This window comes from Neodiprion virginianus, chromosome 4 (assembly GCF_021901495.1).
Source record: "Neodiprion virginianus isolate iyNeoVirg1 chromosome 4, iyNeoVirg1.1, whole genome shotgun sequence".
Classification (NCBI taxonomy): domain Eukaryota; kingdom Metazoa; phylum Arthropoda; class Insecta; order Hymenoptera; family Diprionidae; genus Neodiprion; species Neodiprion virginianus.
In genome coordinates, this window is record NC_060880.1 from 15384887 (window position 1) to 15402932 (window position 18046).

Sequence of the window (18046 nt, forward strand, 5' to 3'; positions counted from 1 at the left end):
GTAGTCGTGGAAATGGGCCCCGTGACGCCATTCTTGAGGCGAAATAAGAACCGTTTTTTCGACATTTTTGGCTCTTTTTTTAACCATGCCTATTTTTCGCAACATTTAAATAATCAATTTAGGATAGGAAAACTGAGAGAGTTTTTCTGCGATGCTTGAACAATACCTAGATCATTTTTGCTTAGATTTTGAGAACTCACCGTTGAGTCACAATATCATGTTTGTGAGTGTGACAGTTCTGCGATTCTACCGAGGTGCGATCTTTTAGGGTTAAGCAAGGACACGCGTCGTACGAGGAAGTCAAAAACATCTTACGGATCATCGCAAAGCTTCAATTACGCGCATTACACGGTATCGTTTCGTTTGGGGTTGATTGGAACACTTACCGAGCCACAGACGGTACCGACCGCGCTGTGACTCCGAATCACCTCGGCGGCGGGTACATGCACTAACCGTTGTGAAGTTACCGACGCAGATTTATCTTACCGACTCAGCTCTGTGGACATATACAAATTTCTTTTTACCGACGAAATCACTGTCATTGAAAAGTTGCAATCGTTGCAGGTACGTTGAATTGTGCTGATTTATTTATAAATAAGCTAGTATCGTAGTCTCTCAATATTTTACGTTAGACGACGTATTTTATAAGTAATTTCAAATATTTGACACAATCAAACTGACGCGTGAAAAATTACTCGAAATAACCGCGTTGCAACCTGAATTGGTTCAGCAAGTTCGTTGACTGACGCTTCAGTCAACGGCAAATTCAAGTTGCGAAGTCGATCGTGTGCCTAGTACGCAAGCAACCAAATTTTCACTAGTGAAATTTGTGCAGCTGATCAGGGTGCTTAATATTCATTTTAATTTGTCTCAGAATTGGACAATTTCAGGAATTACATAACTAATACAAATAACTGTCAAATTAAGTGATATCTGCAAAGAACAATTTTGAATGCATAATAATACTATATATTGTTATTATACATATGATTATGCAGAATATGAGATTATTACGATATGGATAATACGCAACAGCACAAATATAATTTACAGTCTCTTGGAGTAATGGGTAGGAATAGTGTAATAACAGTGATAAGATAGCTTCGGTAGCACCAAAATAGTAAAAATAGAATATTACATCGTATGATATACTTTACACGCAGTATGTAAGTGCGTGTTTGCATAAAATTGTGACGGTATTCAAGTACATGTATATTCACAGCAATGCTAATGATTTCAATACCAGGTCCCACTGAGTTAATTACAAGTATTAATATAAATCTACGTGTATCTGAAGCGGCAACATTTAATCACGTATAGCTGTCTCCTTCCGTTCTTTCCAAATATTTTATCACATCAATACAATATACCGTAGGTACATAAAGATAATGTGTCGCACGTAATAGAGATTAGTTCTCCTTTGCAAGTCTGAAGATTTAGGCTTGACGAGATTCGGGTACTTGCGTACACAAGGAAGAGCGACCCTTGATAAGTAAACTCATTTCTTTTCTTCCCAACATAAACATTAGTGATTTTGTGTGCGTATAATGTATATTGTTTAAATAATATCTGTAATAATAGTAAATAAAATATCTGTATATGTACACTTATACATCTGTACACTATCTCAACGTTTATCCAAAGAACCGGGCCGTTAAATACTACTCACAGTAATCGTCAGTACCTGCAGTAAAAAAAAAAAAAGAAAAAAAATGAAGGAAGTAAAATTTTTATAAAATATTTGGATCAGGAATACATACATCGCGGATACACTTTTCGCACCGATACGTAAGAATTCATATATTTTTGGCAAATATAATCCAGCCCATACCTTTCAGGGCACTTTGATTAATTACTTCGCTCAGCCAATAAAACTTCGTCTTCGGGTCTTGGCAAACGTTTATAACGATTCTGCGATACCATATAAACCGACAAACCACCAAAAATGATAAAAAGCAAGCCGATAATATTGATCAGGATCCCTTCGTCAATAAATTCAGAGTATGATGATTGTCTGAAATATTGAATTCAAGGATAACGGTTAAACATTCCAATATTTTCATTATGTATATACCCAATATTTTTCCAAAAAAAAAGTCAATTTATAGATATATTTTGACCTTTTCCATTTTTTTTCTACCTCATTGTTGTTACTTAATACTTACAATACCCAAATAGCCTTCTCATTGAGTCCTATAAGACAGGCTGCAATAACACCAACAAAACCGGCAGTGCCGAAGTAAACGTGCAGCGGCATGTAGGCTTCTCGTAAATGCGGTTGTATTGTGGGATAGAGAAACGAGATCATTCCAGCAACCCACTGAAATAGTCAATATTTTCTCAATGTCGATTCAGGAATACAGTGTGAACAAAAAAATGTCCCGATTGAAACGGAATGAGACATCAAAGAGAAAAATTCACCTGACAACAGAATAAAAGAACGCTGGTCAAGCCAACCCAGCTATGCAGTGTGTACATATTCGGCTTAGGCGGGTTGGCCAGATTATGACTATCGAAAGCAGCGATAAGACCAATGATGGTGCATAACAGGCAAAAAATCATGATTCCAGCGTGAACGAGCTTCAATCGACGCTTTCTAACGGTGCGCTGGGTCCTGTAGATGAGCATTCCTATATGTAGATAAGCACAGAGTATATTGAAGTGTTAATTAGTGGACTTAGATGTGTTACTATTATACGCCGATACTCTTGAATAACGAGACGTTAAACGCGACTAATGAACATTGTGTTAAAGGTGGCGACAATTCTACTAAAATAAAATTCCCGGACTTTTCCCGTTGAAAAATTCAGAATACCCTGATCTTTTTCCACAAAAGTTAGGTAATGTTGAGTGGCGGCATTTATGACCAAAAACTCCAGAAATTGTGCACCTTCGATACATAAATTTCGATTCACGACACATAGTATTACTTCGTTTCACACAAATAATTAGAAATTGAACAATGCCAGTTCCGAACGTGAGTTTAGCCGAATTTTCGAAGCATAGTGGAAGTTTGAAAACAATTTATAAAAAAGTATATTTTTCTCTGGAGTTCATCACAATTCGCTGAGTTTTACCGATAGACGAAATTCCCTGAATAAACCCGGTTTTTCCAGACTGTCACCATCTTGAAGTTGAACATATTTACCATTTGAGTACAAAAATACGAGTCCAATGGTCATCAAGAGCGGATGCCAATTAAATTCATGTCCCGGATCAGAGGTCCAAGCAAAACCGCCTCTAAAATGGGTAACCCATACCGTCACGAGAATAATGAGAAAAATGCCGACAAGTTCGGTGATTCCGAACAGTACATTAAATCCCTCCAACAGTTGGGCCTGAGTTGGCTGATTAGGTTGCTGATCCATGTCTAAAAAATTAAATCGCACATAGTTGTAATGAGTTGATAATAAAAATTTTCAAACGATATGAAAAATTAATAGATAAAAATTTAATTAACAATCAAAAGAATCGAACTAACTCGTTTTCTCATGCATACCTGCGTATACCAAGAGATTATCTTGAAAGTTAACACTCGGTCACCGCCGACTCGGCACCACTCACGTTCTTCGTCTGTTTTTCGCAGGCTGGCCATCCGATATTTAATTTCAAACTGCGAAAGGTCGAAAATCGAAAAAAGTCCTTAAAGCTTATCACATTAGGTGTGATCACCCATAAAAATTCAAATCATTATTCATGGACGATTTGACAGGGAATGCCCCATACATTAAATGAAAACATAATCGTCGTCGTCGTCGATGCAATCATTTTTCGGCCTTTCGCAGGTTAAAATTAAATATGGGATGGCCAGCCTGCGAAAAACAGACGAAAAACGTGAGTGGTGCCGAGTCGACGGTGACCGAGTGTTAACTTTCAAGATATTCTCTTGGTATATAATATTTTTCAGCAAATTAAAATGACAATGTGAATATGACGAATCGTTGCGTCAAGATGCACGATCGATATCCGACGTCAAGGACGTTAATTATTAGAGTACAATGAAGTATCGCTTCGCAAAGCGTAACTTTGTGTACCTACGTACATACCATTCGATCGAAGTGTTTCATACTCGTAAGGATAATCCGACGGCATTTTGAACGGATATAAGGATATACCTGTAGGTAAGAACTCGATTTTGCGTCAGAGAATATAACACAGAAACCGACGCAGCTAATGCATCAATGTTATCGAAAATAAAACGTCTTAGCCACAGCTGCTACACGATTAATGCGAAAAACAGCCGACAAACTACAACAACAAACGCGGAAATACATACATATATATGTAGGTAAAGTTAAAAAAAGGTTAGACGCAATATAATGAGAACCGTTCAGCCGTCATTGGTAAATACAAGAGCGAGAGACTCGAACTGGAACATTCCGATGGAAAGTAGGTACAATAAAACCGTCCAACGTGAAATGCTGAAGATAAAACAAATATCACGTAATCAGTGTGAACGATATGTTGTTATATTCAAACGGCACACGTGTTATATATCGTACTGCTTATCGTGCGTGCAGCTTACTCTGAGCAGAGATTGTCAATTCCAAAAAAGAACTGCAGCTCGATGAATCGTTCGGGTAGTAACAGCCGTCAAACTTGGCAATCAACAGTTGTCACCGCTTCAGGTGATTCTATGCAACTGGTGTGGATTACAAAGCTGTTGCGTTTAACCGCGGACATACACCCGGCTTATGCGCACAGCGACGCGGTGTCTATCGATTATACAGACGCTTGTGGGTGGGTAAATTTTGCGCCGTACTAACCGCTGCTCGACGCAGACAACTGCGGTTTTCGCAAACGCATAATCGCAGCGTTCCCCGTTTCGGCAGACACTCTTCCACGGGACGAAAATCGTCTATTGTTTCTCTAGCCTCGAACGTCTCGTGGGAGAAAGGAAACGCAATGCTATCCCCGTTTTCAACGAGGTTAGCGATCCGACCACGCGACGTGTGGCAGCGAATTCCGTTCAGTCACCGTTCGCTGGGTTTGGAAAGTGGAACGTTGACGCAGTTCCTCGGCCACGTCATTCGCCGCTTCGCCTCAACCCGCGACCTCATTGGCTGAATAAGTTTAGTTCACGTTTTTAATCCGCTTCTCTTTAACATGCACCGACCAGCTAATACTTGTTACGAATTCAAGGTTCTCTTTCCTGTTATTTCATTGACGATTGTCATCTTTTTGTCTTTTCTTACAGATCTTGGTACTCACGTTCTAAATTTTCAACGTTGCATTCTATTTACATTTTGTTTTTATTAACACAGTTTTACCTAGTTCTTTTTCGAGGTACGTAAAATATTTATCTTACAATTTATTCTTCTTGGTTTAAATATCGATAGAAATTAATATGTATGAATAATCACTTATTTGCTAAACAGGATGGTTATAAATGGTATTTTCCAACATTAAAAAACCGATACACAGATTCTTCAGAGATCTTGACAACTGTTGTTGCCTGACAAAATTTTATCCAATTTTGATGGACACCCTGAGCTAAGCAGAAGTTGATTTGGAAGTGCTTCATAAGCGCGATGCTAATTTCATCGCGTTCAGATGGATAGAGAAGATTACTAAGAAGCGAGAAAAAAGAAGAAACAAGGATACCTACAAATCTCGAAATGCTACAGATACTTATATATGCGTATATTCATTTTGCACATTACCGTAATAAGAGATCTTTACCATCTGTGTCATATCTTGTCACTTGTCGACTATTTCATGAAATGAGTGTCACTGGACCCAGATCCTTTCACCTAAGTGCACTCACGTCTAATCGTAAGACGCGGATATTTACACAGAGAGTGCGAAAAAATCATTGGTGAGTTCCGTGCCATGGCGACGCTGCCTTAAAAATTAGGTATAAATATATGTTGTACTACGATTCGGCGACGCCAATGCGTAGGAACGCGTCTCTTGATCCAATGGCAGACAGTCAGTTAGACATTGGAGTGACAATCAATGAGCCACTGCAACTGGAAAACAATGTTTTTTTTTATCTTTATCATCAAAAAGAAATACATATTATTCTCGACGAAGTAATCTAATCAAGAATAAAAGAATTGCTATCTTATTTTTCCTCTCTATTTGCATTCTTCACCTTCGTTAGTAGCTGTAGCTTTGCCAAGTCGATAGTGGATTTCCTTTTAACTCCTCCAGCAATGATTATCATTTCAATTTTCCACCATACATGTACAGATTGTAGGGGAAAATGATAATCGATGTCCTAGGTTCTTTTCCATGAATAATACATTTCCAGTGGTCGATTAACTCGCCAAAATTTGTCATTGACTTGTCGCAACGTTTGAGAACCACTGAGAACAACCAGCTGGCCGGGAGATGGAGCTATGTATATGCAAAAATTCAAGTGTCTGTGGGATTCTGACAGTTCCGTGTCCAAATCAAGCGTCAATCGAGTGGCAAGGTATTTGCTCAGATGGTCAACTGGGAAAACACGAAAGAAAATATCAGTCAATCAGGAACTTTTTTTCATACCGAAAATAGGTAATTTCTCACCTGTTGCATTGGCTGTCGTTTTGATATATCGAATGCTGTTCTCCTTCAATGCTTTGATCAATGAATTATCCTCAGCCATTTCCGTTGGATGCGGTTTAAAAACGAGTTCAATTTCGTTCAGCATAAGTGGTTCCCCGGGTCCTTCCCCCTCCGTATCAACCATAGATTCTCCCCCGCCAGTCTCAACTTCAACACTGGACCCTGCAGAGTCATTTTCAGAATTTTGCTGACTTTTCTGTCGCTTTGCAGGCTTCGGAGAAGGCGTGGTTGAATTTCGGGATGTTGTGCCTGTAAACATACGAGAAAACCTCTGCAATACAGATCTGTGATTTGGTATCGAGCATTCAGGTTCAAGGCAACAAAGAAGGTAATCAAAACTTAGCTACCCGACACTGCAGGGCTGCTCGCAGGCTGGGAGACGCTGTTAGTAGAATTCTGGTGATTCTGACTGTTGCTAATTACATTAACCATCAGTGCACTGTTGTTTGGGATTCCTGTTGGTCCTTGCGAGGAGTCGCTTTGATTAGCCATGTTGGCAGTTGGATTGGGAGTCGTTCGTCCACTGGTGTTGCCAGCAGTGTAAGAAGCCGTACCATTGGCATTTTCAGGTTCGTTGGCGTTCTTCCGAGACCTTTGCGGCCTATTCTGACTTTGAAGCTTAATTCCCTCTGTTATGGAATTGACCAGAGCTGCCTGAGAATGAGATTTGTTCAGTTTAGCTAAAACACGCTCCTGGTGAGCCTCATACTCATCACGACTCGGGTATATCTTTGATATGAGGAGGTCGAAGTTGGGATCTGGCCTCAGCGACCTTTTGGAAACCAGCTTTTTGCGGCAGGTCGGACATTCCTGGAAATCGAGAGCATCGATAGCAGGATTGCATACGTGAAAATCGATGGGTGTTGAATACCATAAAAAAAGTACTCGCCTTATTTCCGCTTCTGAGCGCGGTGATGATGCAGTCAGAGCAAAAACGGTGAAGACACTCCTTGGTAGTCATCGTCTTCTTCAGCATGTCCAGGCATATTGGACACATAAGCTCACTGTGCAAGCTCCTCGGGCTGACGGCGATCTCGGTATTGTCCGTAATCGCGTCCTGCGGCGTTCTATGCAACTCGTAAAGGGACAATTCCCACGTTTTGTTTAGACCCACTTGCTCAGCGGCCGCCATTTCTGCGTGGTGTTTACAGATTCAGAAGTCAGGTAAGCAAACTAGATTTTCTTTGCAGTAAACGTTTCCTTCTTCAACTATGATGCTTCTTTCTGGGGAAAATCGAACACGTAGAATTAAACGTAAACCTTTGTTGCGCTGGAATACTAATGTTTATTCCCTAACGTCACTTGCTTGAGACGCGGACTCTTGGCTTACCGGGCTTACCCTTTCGCTCTGCCGATAGGGAAGAACGCCTAGCGGGGTTTCAAACCAAAAGTAATGACACTCTAGCTCAGCTGTCAAAACATGTAAACAAACAATCAGATCTGTCAGATTAAAATCGAGGATAAGAATTTCGAACAATAATCAATATTTTCATAATAGATATAACAATGTCCGACGAACTGTTGACCAGGGAGAATAAATTTTACGAATTAAACGGCGAGTTGGAAAGAAAAACTAGGGAGCTTATGAGGGAAGTCAATTCCGTCGTTAGCACGACGCGGTTATTCGACGGCGAGGCGGCTTACGAACGTCTAGTTAATAATTCAAAGTCGAAAAATGGGGAGCGGGATAAATCCTTAAAACAGGTCGTTGATTCTGTGTCACGAGACTCAGAGTCTGACGCAGGTTTGCCGCGCTTCTTGAGCAGATCGAAAAAGATTAAGTAAGTCATATTGTTGTACGCACGATAGAACCACTAAAGTGGTCTTATCAATTCTATTACTAAATTTCACAGAGATACCCCTGACAATGGAAGTTACGAGGAAAGTTTTGAGAAGCGCAACGACGCTGTGGTTAGATTTTTCAAATCAAAGGCAAAAATCCTAGAGAGCGAACTCGAGGCCATCAAGCTAGAATATAAGAAAAAGGTGGGCTTTGCTGTTTGTCTTTGCCTGTAATGATTCTCTGTTTCATTCGAAACTGGTCAATGTTATCTAAAAATTATTTTATTCAAGTGTGATTACAGCAGCGAGCTTCAAGCGGAGAATAAAAAACTAGACGAGGAAAGGGTCAAGTTTTGTGGTCAAGTTACATCGCTGCGAGAAAATCTCGGGAAAATTGAAGCCACCAACAGCACACAACTTGCAAATCTGCAAAAAAGTGAGAATGAGAATGTTTCGTTAAAAAAGGTGGGTTTGTCTCTTATGTAAATTGCTCGGAACATCAGTTTCTCTCAATTTTTTAGGAGCTCGATGCATTGAAAAAAGAATTGAAAGCAACCAGTCAAAGTTTGAGTAGCTACACCATAAGACTGAATCGATCTACGGAGGAGAATGAAAGACTTTCCAAAGCATTGAAGAGCAGTAGACTGAAGGAAAAGGTTCTTAAAATATTGATCAATCTGTGCCTGTAATTCCGCATGATCAGTCTCTTGGCTGATTTTTATATGACAGAATTTAGTATCTGTACCTATATTTGATGTAAATTCAGAAACCCGATGAACGTGACAGTAAAAAAATTTGCTTTACAGGAATTGAGAGAAGATAATCGAAAATTGGAGGAGGATAAGAAAGCAGCGATAGTAAACCTAGAAAAACAACGATCAGAGCTACTGCATGCTTTCAAAAAGCAAATGTTGTTAGTGGATAATCTCAAGAAGCAAAAGGTAGATTATATCACTTTTCAATCATATTGCTTGAGAAGAGAAAGGGAAAAAAAACTTAATCATTTTTTGCATTACAAATATCCAAAGGCACACCTGGAAGCAAACATACTGATTAAATACACAGAGGAAGAATTACTGAAGTTATTAGATTGGAAATTGGACGACGTTTGAAATAAACTTAAAATCTATGTAACAATAGGCAAAAATCGCATTACATATATCCTCAATTCAAAGGCTGAGTGTTTCATTCCATGAATTTTCCATCAAGTGAAAGAAATGACAAGACTTTGTAAAATGTACAATTAAGTTCAAAGGCAAAAATGATTGCAAATAATTGCAAATTACCGACTCGGTGGAAGTACTTTTCATTGGAAAACAGTATATATGTATTCTTGTTCACGTTATACAGCCCATAAAATGGATTACACATAATTAATAGTATTACTGAATAGAAAAAATTATCATTATAAATGACATATCCAAATATAATTAGTCGCAATATACATTTTTTTCAACTTTTTCAATTTTTACTCATATGTCTGGCTGATCGTTCATTTTTACGATTTACCCCATTCTCATTTTGTTTATTTCTCTGAGTTTTGTATTATTGATTCATTTTTTTTTTTAACCCTTTAACATCATTATTGTTATTATATAGTATATCACTTAAGAATTGTCTGGTGAACGTGCCGATATGATTACTTTTTATCATTTTAATTTTTTTTAATATGTCTATATGTATATGTATATCATTAATATTTACACTGCGTGGTCGACACGTTCCAATTATTCACCAAAAGATTTTTTTTTACTGTTGATACACCAATCTTCTCAACCAAATTTTCTCTCAATAATTTTACGTGACAAGAAGTGCAAATTGAGAATAATAAAAGATACCCTCCTAATACAATAATACCTAGCACAGAGAAAATTCAATGGATTTAGGGGAAAAAATTGAGCGTAAAAAATTATTCCAATATACTTTTCACTTGTAATTGTTTCTCTTCATTATCCTTTTGACTGGTTATAAAAATGTAAAATGGAAACAAAAAATATATAATCACAATGATAAAAGCAGAGAAAAGTAAAGACAGTGAATGAGAGGTGAAAACAATTCAACAGTTTCTTATTGTGGTAATGATCTGATTATTTTTTGAGATAATCTGAGCAGCCTGAGAAATGGATGAACAAATGAATGAAGGAATCAATGAATGACGATTATTATTATCTTAATAAAAAATTCCGAGGATCTATTAATAGCGGCTTAATTAATATTATGGTAGTTTCATAGTAGGCTAATAAATACCGAAAGCTTCGTACACATTGTTGTGAGCTTATAGTATATGTATGAATAGATTTTGCGGTGATGTTGATGTATCATTCGATTATTATTGCAAAAAAAAAAACGAAAAGGAAAAACCCATTTTAACATCATCTACTTCATGTTTTCATCGCAAATGAAATCACGCATACTTCTATAATTTTACCTTCTAAATTGCTGTCATCGATTATTAAAATATTCAATGCTTTTTTTATACTTCTTACCCTCGTTTTTCATCTTACATCTTATGCCTCCCGACTTTTAGCGACATATTCCAAATATAATTTTTCAGCTTTTCAATAAAATAAAATATATTTTGTACGTAGAATTCTATTCTTTTCTTTACCCCTGTGTTTTGTCAGTTTAAATAATACGGCGCATCGCAGTATTAACTAATCCCATGGACTTAGTGCTGTGTACACACCATTCATTTTTACATTCCTCAATTTTCAGTTATCTCACGTTCAAGTATGGTTAAACAATTGAGAATATCCTTACTAATTTAACTAGATCAAATCAAATATTATTTCATTGACGACCCAAATTGTACCTGCTATGTTACCTACTTACATATCATCCTAAAAATTGAATCTAACTATCGCGTATCGTTTAATTATGGTTGCAAATTACGATAAAACATCAGTGCGTACTTATTTATTTATTTGCTAAGGACATTTCTTTCTTTCTTCTCTCTTTCTGTTTCATCGCCGTCTTGTTTAGAATCTGCTAAAATGTCTCTAAATCGTATCTCGCATGACTTCCATTTGGATTTTGCAATACTTTACATTTCCCCAGAACAGGCGAAATTCGATTACAATCCAACAACTTCCTCACAAAAATCTTATCACGGTCCTTAAGCATTACACGATGATCATAATGAAACGAAAGAAAAACCATCGCAAAATTAAGATAAATTTCTTTGCGCAACCCTAGAAGATTAGAAAAAAAAATCACAATAACAACAGGAGGATTTGTGGCTATTAAAATTCGAATACACTACAATAAAATATTTTATTAACATTACGTAATTATCGATCAATCAAGAACAAACTAGAATAAAAATCAGAAAAAAAATAATTACAATTATGCCAAGAAAATATCTCTAATCCTTCATCTTGAATATGATCCATGAAGTTTTCTCAAACCAAAGAAGTTCACATGTTTACCTTTTGGTGAAAAAAAAAAAAAAAAGAAAACCGGTAACGCACAGCGAGCTTGCAATCAATTTACAACAACAGTGATAAAAAACGTTGTTCGTAAATTACCAAGGATTGTTTGATAACAAAACGAGAAAAAAAACTGGTGCCCGATATGATGCAAGTATTTATCAAAATTATCTATAGATAGAAGATGCGTTTCGAGTCTGTTCAGCTAGTTAATTTAACAGGTGTACGCATCTAATAAAATATAAAAAAATACTGAATACATAGGAAAAAAAATCACGCGTGTCTCGAAGATTACGACACGAGCAAACAATCATAAAATTTAACGTAGAAGCAAAATTGCATTTTCTCCTTCTTCCATAAACAATACAAATCGATAATTGGTATTTAAATTGTTCATTTAATTTTAAACCACAAGGTTTGTTCTCCGGCTGTCATTAGTTGCAAATTACGTTTATAACCGAATAAATTTGAACTATGAAAGAAATTTATTAATAATATTTTATAAAATCCATGTTTCTTTCTTTTTTTCTCTCTTCCTTCTTTTTCTTCATTTTTGCTAAATGCGATCGGTCGGACACTTATTTCATACAGGGCCGAAAGGAGGGGAGGGGGCTTATGTTGTATACAAGAACTTTGTGTGCGACGTAAATAATAAATATTGTAACGTAGATACAACAGCAGCAGCAACAATGACAGATGCGTACGGCAGAAGTTGTTTCTCCTGTTTTAAACAGCTGCTACTTTGTTGTCTCACTTAGGCAGATCATGCCAGGTAACTGTACGTATCCTTTTGTCCTTCCGTACGTTCTAGATATTCCTTTTCTATTAAAATGTCTATACATTTCTGCGAATGAGAGAAATCAAAGAAATGAGCGAGAAGATGATAAGCTGTGTACATCCGTCAAAGAAGATTGTATATTGAAAATTTACAAATCCTTGAAATCAACTTAACCCTCACCTTAATAACGTGCACCCTCGGTTTGAATCTCGCACTGAGCTGGTTTAGTACTTCGGCGACGAGTTGCTGGTGCTTTAGGATCTTACGCATTTTCATAATTCTCACAATCGCGGCTTGAATTAACAGCTTGCGATCTTCTTCTATGTGCTTGTGGGTCGTTTCCTGTTCAACCTTCAATTCCGTCTTCATTGGTATGTTGATATTTACCCTTAATTTTTTGCTGCAATTAAAATTATTCGATAGTTGGTCAATGATGAGTTCTAAGCCTTCAAGTTTTACATGTGAAAAAGTACGAGATTTACGAATTCTGGACAATAAGGTGAAGGAGAAATGTATTCACTCACTTTTTATATGCTGCAAATAGTTCGATGGTTGACGATGGAGTTAAATTAGTTTCATCTTCGTGTGCAGGGACAGTTAAAAGCTTCGCTTTCAACAAAATCTGTATAACCTGTGTTACAAATAAGAAATAAAGCAATTAAAAAGATGGAGCAAAGCACGATAAGTCAGGAAATTTATTTAAAAAAATCTATGACGTTAAGGACCTGCACAAGAAAATCCATTTTGATTTGCGTTGCGTCATGAAGTTGTTGCATGGTCCAAAGTGTAGCCACATTATACTGCAATAGAACCGCCATTTGGAAGGTCGAAGCTTGCAGAGTATACCTGTAAATAAAAAACGAAATTAGCAGAGATTGAGAATTATTATAAAAAAGAAAAAGAAAAAACAAAGCCAGCGATGCAAGAGATTAACAATAAATTTTCACCTGTTCTTAAAACAGTTTGTGTGCAATTCCCCTTTGGACATGTTGTACAACCAATTCAATTTTCTCCCACTGTGCTGAGAACTATAGAAAGTGGTAAACCTGTGCACAGATCTTTCCAGCTGCGAAACAAAACCAAATGCGTTGCATAGATTGTTCGGGACACGTACATTATTACCTAAGTATGCAAAAAGAACTAGTACCTCTGTGGGTAGAGAAAATGTAAAAGATTGCTGGAACGGCCAGGAACCGGACGACAGCACCTGTATACTAAAATCGATGTCCAGAAGTTCCGTAGAATTTATCAAATGCCTTCGAAATTGTTCGTTCAAGTCTTTCGACACTCCGATATCCTATAGAACGATAAATTTTCAATAAAACAAGGTAAAATAGTAAAAAGTGGAATATAATCTGTCAACGTGATTACGTATAGATACCTGGAACATGCGCTGTAGTTTAGAAGTGTATTCGAATCCGCAAGCTTGTTTCAGCTTTGAAATCATTGACGCTTCAGCGTCGTCGCTGGCAGACATGTGCTGCACGAGCCGTTTGGCAAGCATTTTACTGTAGAATTTTTGGAATACATCTTTGTCTTCGATATATTTGAAAACTACCATCTAAACGAAGAAAGAACATTATTTTAACCTCGCTGTTTCATTTGATGATAAGATCGCGAGTTAGATGATGTTACACTTTGCTATTAGTTAGATAAAACTTACAACTTGATTAAGTGTATCTTCGAGCTCTGCCTCTTCCGGATTCTTACTGCTCTTCTTGAGCAAAAGGTCGCAGTACTTGGCCAAGAGTTCTGGCGATTTGCTACTGCTATTAGCAGCTCGTGTAATAGAGTTGCTGTTAATGAACCGTCCGCAAGCTTTGTCCAGAGCAGCGACAAATCCACTATCATTATTAAACGCAACCAATACCAGCGCATTATACTTCTTGTGAACTTCCAAGATAGTGCTCACATATATTTTAGGATCCTGCACTAACAACATGGTAAGTATAAAGTTCTGAAAAATAATTTCCATAACCGTACATAGTAATGATTAATAAGCTCAGTTTCATGATTCTCTCAATATTTTTTTTCTTTTCCTTTCTTGCAATATAAATCCAGGTAATCGTAAGTCGCTTTTAAGAAAGAGACGAATAGCAACACTCGTTCATCAAACATTTTCCTATCGAAAGACCCGAAACTTGATGGCTAATTTCGTGCAGTTAATTAAGTTTGATCGGTAAATTTACATACGTTAACCGCAAAGTCGCCGCACTTGTCAATAGCAGCTAATCCCTGACTAGCTATGTGACTTTCGAGAAGATTGCGAAGCTCCCCAAGACCATTCGGTATCCTGGCGACAAGCATGTACATTCGACCCAAATCGACATTTTTATCAGCGTCCAAAAGATTTTGGAATTCTGCATGAAATATGTCCAAATGTTTCTCGATGAGGACCTTTTCGCAGGTTTTTGCTAGACGGTCATGTGTCGTCTGGTGCAAATACACCCTGACTCTTTTCTCTTCCTCCAGGAGCCTCTGCTCAGCCTGTGAAAAACGAAAATATTTGTATGAACATCCCACTCCTTCTTCTTGGCGTTAGTTTCGCTATATGTTCGTCAAACACCTTCTTCATATACTCTGTGACAGGATTATGTCGTAGGAATTCAGTGCTTTCGCGTGTATAAAAGCGTTCAGTGTCATCAAGAAAAACATTCTCAAACGAGTCCTTGTAGACGGACAAATTCTGCCCTTTGGCGCCCGGATCCTCCTCATTTAGACCCAGCTCAACATAGCAATTAATCACTCCGCTGACAAGACTTGTGTTTATAGTCTCACCGTTTCTCTCTCGTTCTATAAGTTTGAGCACCGCGTTGGTCACCTGATAAGTAGTGGAGAAAAGTGGGTAATTTGACATCAAAAATACGCTGATTCACCTCATTTGTTTTACCTGCTTGTTCAAATGTTTGAATAAATTATCCCTCCATGTGACCAACGCCAGCTGATAGATCTCACAAATTCCTTTTCGACCTTCCTCGCACTCTCGCCTCACCCAGTGACGGTTTAAATACGCACAGACCCCGTTCAGGACTTTGCTGCTGAATTGATACTCGTCCCATTGTCGAGTGTAAAACTTCAGCACATCCTCATCCATCAGGTCGACTCCATGCTAAACGAGGATTGAAATCAGGCATTGAATATCGCAAGAATAGAGCAAGAGAAAACTGGATAAGGATAACTAATCGGCGTCTCGCACCTTCAGTAAACTGATGAGATAATTCCGCAGAAAGTCTCGCAAACGTTTGTACAATTCCAGCCCAACTAACTGAGCGCCGCCCGATATTTGACCCTTCTTACTTTTCATCGACGTCCTGTTGTTCAACTGCTGATGTACACTCGTGCAATAGTTATACACGTGTCTGTGTTTTTTCACATCAGTTTTACAGTTAAGGATAAAATACATCATGTAAAATTTTTGATAGATTCTTTTTTTAGGTATCACAAGCTGAGTGTCAAAAACATTTTGAAATATGTCTTTCAAGTCAATTGTTGATATCTAAGGATACGTATAGAGCTCCATGTATCTTGGCTTGGGCATGCATTGCCGGTTGTAAACCTGCTCGATGCCTTCTCTCAGGTCGCCCCAAATCTGGTCGAGATCTATTTGCTTGAGACCCTGAGGACCAGTAGGATGGCTTCCGGTGCCACCGGTACTTCTGTGTCCAGACATTTTATTCCCAAATTAATGTCTGACCAGCCTCACTCTAATTACCTGCTACTTGAATAACTCTGGAAATGAAATAAGAAATGCCACACGTTCTTTTGTAATACTCAACTGTGACTGGCGATACTAATAATTTGATGGAGATAAAAATCGCACCGCAATACAAAGAAAGATGTTATGTTGGTGCTATTATTTGTGGTAAAATTATGTATTCCAGCCGCAGAGGGCTTATCTAGATTTCTGAACACGCTGTTTCAAATAAATACAATAGATTCCAGATGAACGAGGGACTGGTTATCCGCAGATAAGATGCGTATACATAGATACGATTGACGTGTGAAATGTGGGAGAAGAGTTTTGTTGTGCCAATCTTAACATCTCAAAAATCTTCTTTGTTTGAGGGTTCTTTCTTGTCGTGTAATTCATTCGTTATTATTTTTGTTGAAATATACGTCTTAGAGGTTTGAGAATCGTTTTTAAAAATGTTACAGCTCCAAATCGGCTGTGTGTAGCAAATAAAAGCCTAGTTATATGTTTAGATTGGAATCCAAAATTCGAAGACGATCAGACCAATCAACGGTTCTGCTAATATTTACCAGAAGATACTGTAGTGTGACCGAAATGCGGATTAACTCGTTAACGGAAATGTGAATCCGAACATAAAATGCAGAGCAATGGTGACAGAAGGGGGTTAATTCCGTTAGCGAGCAAATGGTAACTGGGGTAACCCGATTATGCGATAGAAAGAAACGGTGAAAGAATAATGCGAGAAGTGAAGAAGAAAACAAAAAGAACTAAGAAATTGATACTACGCTTGGTAAAATTTTTGCGAAAAATACAAAGCAAGAAGTGGATTCGGTCGATAGAACGAAACGTAAGAACATACGCGAAAGGTCCCATTGTCTCTCCTCAATGCCATTTGAAACGAAGGAAACAACATTTTTTTTTCTTCCTCTCTTTCTCAAACTAGAAATCTTATCTCGGAGACAAGGAAGGTTTACTCACCTGGCGCTAAGTCACCACCGCATAACAATATGTGAGCCTTGCGTTGAAAAGCGAAATATCGTGGATTTGGTGCGTCTGGTTGGAAAGCACGGACGAGAATTTGAACCACTATATATGTATACACGAAAGAGGATTGAATATCTGTCTGAACGAATACGCAGTACGTGTGGGTTAACAAGTCGGTTATGATACTGAGTGTGCTCCGTGCTTTTCTCCGTTTTCTGACAGGTTAAGTCACACTGCAGCCAACTTCAAGACTCTGGGCTCGCTACAGAGAATCTGAGATCACTAGATTATCCTTGGGACAGAGAGCTTGGGATACCCTCGGCTAGCGTTGAGTTGGCCGTTCGTTGTTTTCGATCGAGGGTGACTGCGGTCATCGGACTATTCGACGCGCGTTCGACTTCCAGTTATTCACTTTTACCCACTAATTATTATGTGTTCTGTATTCAGTATTTATCGTTCAAGACGCCGAACTTGCGCGACTCTGGTGGCTACCCAATTATAATGACGATAATGATGGCGCAAAATTTTCAATCGATCTTATATAATTACTCAATTTTCTTTGTATCGGCTGCGAACTGCATACCGTCATTATAAATAAACGCAAAACCTCAGGATAAAAACGCAAACGGACAATTTGTAGCACAGCGGTTTCGACCTGTTCTCAACTACGTTAACTCGGAAGAATATTCGCCTAAATGTTCATTTGCATTCACCTACGTCATCGCGTGATCCGTTCCGCCATGTTGTCTAACAAGGTCGAACGCAGCGCATGCGGAAAGTTCTCGAATTATGAGTCACTCTTCTTGGCCGACTGAGCTGAGCTCTCTCGAT

General features: G+C 38.1%; 4 protein-coding genes and 1 long non-coding RNA gene across 15 annotated transcripts; 2 read left to right on the plus strand and 3 right to left on the minus strand.

Annotated features, from left to right (window-relative positions):
* Positions 1-1102: 1102 nt before the first annotated feature.
* LOC124303746 (plasma membrane ascorbate-dependent reductase CYBRD1) lies at positions 1103-4905 on the minus strand. 6 transcript variants are annotated; one of them, XR_006907975.1, is made up of 6 exons: positions 4047-4237; positions 3149-3370; positions 2422-2630; positions 2166-2320; positions 1761-2014; positions 1103-1684 (listed from the first exon to the last, which is right to left on the minus strand). XR_006907975.1 is itself a non-coding variant. In XM_046761354.1 (6 exons), exons 1-5 carry the CDS (start codon positions 4804-4806, stop codon positions 1849-1851), a joined length of 792 nt encoding a protein of 263 aa, XP_046617310.1. In that variant the 5' UTR covers positions 4807-4905; the 3' UTR covers positions 1103-1684; positions 1832-1848. The 6 variants fall into 6 exon arrangements, 5 of the variants coding, with proteins under 5 accessions (XP_046617310.1, XP_046617311.1, XP_046617312.1 ...); XM_046761354.1 differs by lacking the exon at positions 4047-4237 and adding an exon at positions 4767-4905 and having other exon boundaries at positions 1832-2014; XM_046761355.1 differs by lacking the exon at positions 4047-4237 and adding an exon at positions 4526-4663 and having other exon boundaries at positions 1832-2014.
* Positions 4906-4951: 46 nt separating this feature from the next.
* On the plus strand, positions 4952-5577 carry LOC124303749 (uncharacterized). Its single transcript, XR_006907976.1, has 2 exons — positions 4952-5286; positions 5379-5577. It is a non-coding gene; the product is annotated as an uncharacterized LOC124303749 (long non-coding RNA).
* On the minus strand, positions 5292-7859 carry LOC124303745 (E3 ubiquitin-protein ligase RING1-like). 4 transcript variants are annotated; one of them, XM_046761352.1, is made up of 6 exons: positions 7442-7859; positions 6900-7362; positions 6514-6801; positions 6098-6441; positions 5683-5972; positions 5292-5570 (listed from the first exon to the last, which is right to left on the minus strand). In XM_046761352.1, exons 1-4 carry the CDS (start codon positions 7682-7684, stop codon positions 6224-6226), a joined length of 1212 nt encoding a protein of 403 aa, XP_046617308.1. In that variant the 5' UTR covers positions 7685-7859; the 3' UTR covers positions 5292-5570; positions 5683-5972; positions 6098-6223. The 4 variants fall into 4 exon arrangements, with proteins under 4 accessions (XP_046617308.1, XP_046617307.1, XP_046617305.1 ...); XM_046761351.1 differs by having other exon boundaries at positions 5292-5604; XM_046761349.1 differs by having other exon boundaries at positions 5292-5966.
* A 92-nt stretch (positions 7860-7951) lies between these two features.
* On the plus strand, positions 7952-12025 carry LOC124303748 (testis-expressed protein 9). Its single transcript, XM_046761360.1, has 6 exons — positions 7952-8333; positions 8406-8538; positions 8626-8799; positions 8856-8990; positions 9141-9275; positions 9363-12025. The coding sequence occupies exons 1-6, from the start codon at positions 8059-8061 to the stop codon at positions 9444-9446; spliced, it is 936 nt and encodes a 311-aa protein (XP_046617316.1). The 5' UTR covers positions 7952-8058; the 3' UTR covers positions 9447-12025.
* A 199-nt stretch (positions 12026-12224) lies between these two features.
* On the minus strand, positions 12225-17889 carry LOC124303742 (cullin-1). 3 transcript variants are annotated; one of them, XM_046761340.1, is made up of 14 exons: positions 17210-17889; positions 16047-16269; positions 15737-15899; positions 15431-15649; positions 15107-15361; positions 14734-15027; positions 14204-14497; positions 13922-14101; positions 13688-13837; positions 13488-13606; positions 13266-13386; positions 13065-13171; positions 12721-12940; positions 12225-12606 (listed from the first exon to the last, which is right to left on the minus strand). In XM_046761340.1, exons 2-14 carry the CDS (start codon positions 16208-16210, stop codon positions 12526-12528), a joined length of 2367 nt encoding a protein of 788 aa, XP_046617296.1. In that variant the 5' UTR covers positions 16211-16269; positions 17210-17889; the 3' UTR covers positions 12225-12525. The 3 variants fall into 3 exon arrangements, with proteins under 3 accessions (XP_046617296.1, XP_046617299.1, XP_046617298.1); XM_046761343.1 differs by having other exon boundaries at positions 14204-14467; positions 17210-17888; XM_046761342.1 differs by lacking the exon at positions 17210-17889 and adding an exon at positions 16801-17050.
* Positions 17890-18046: the final 157 nt, after the last annotated feature.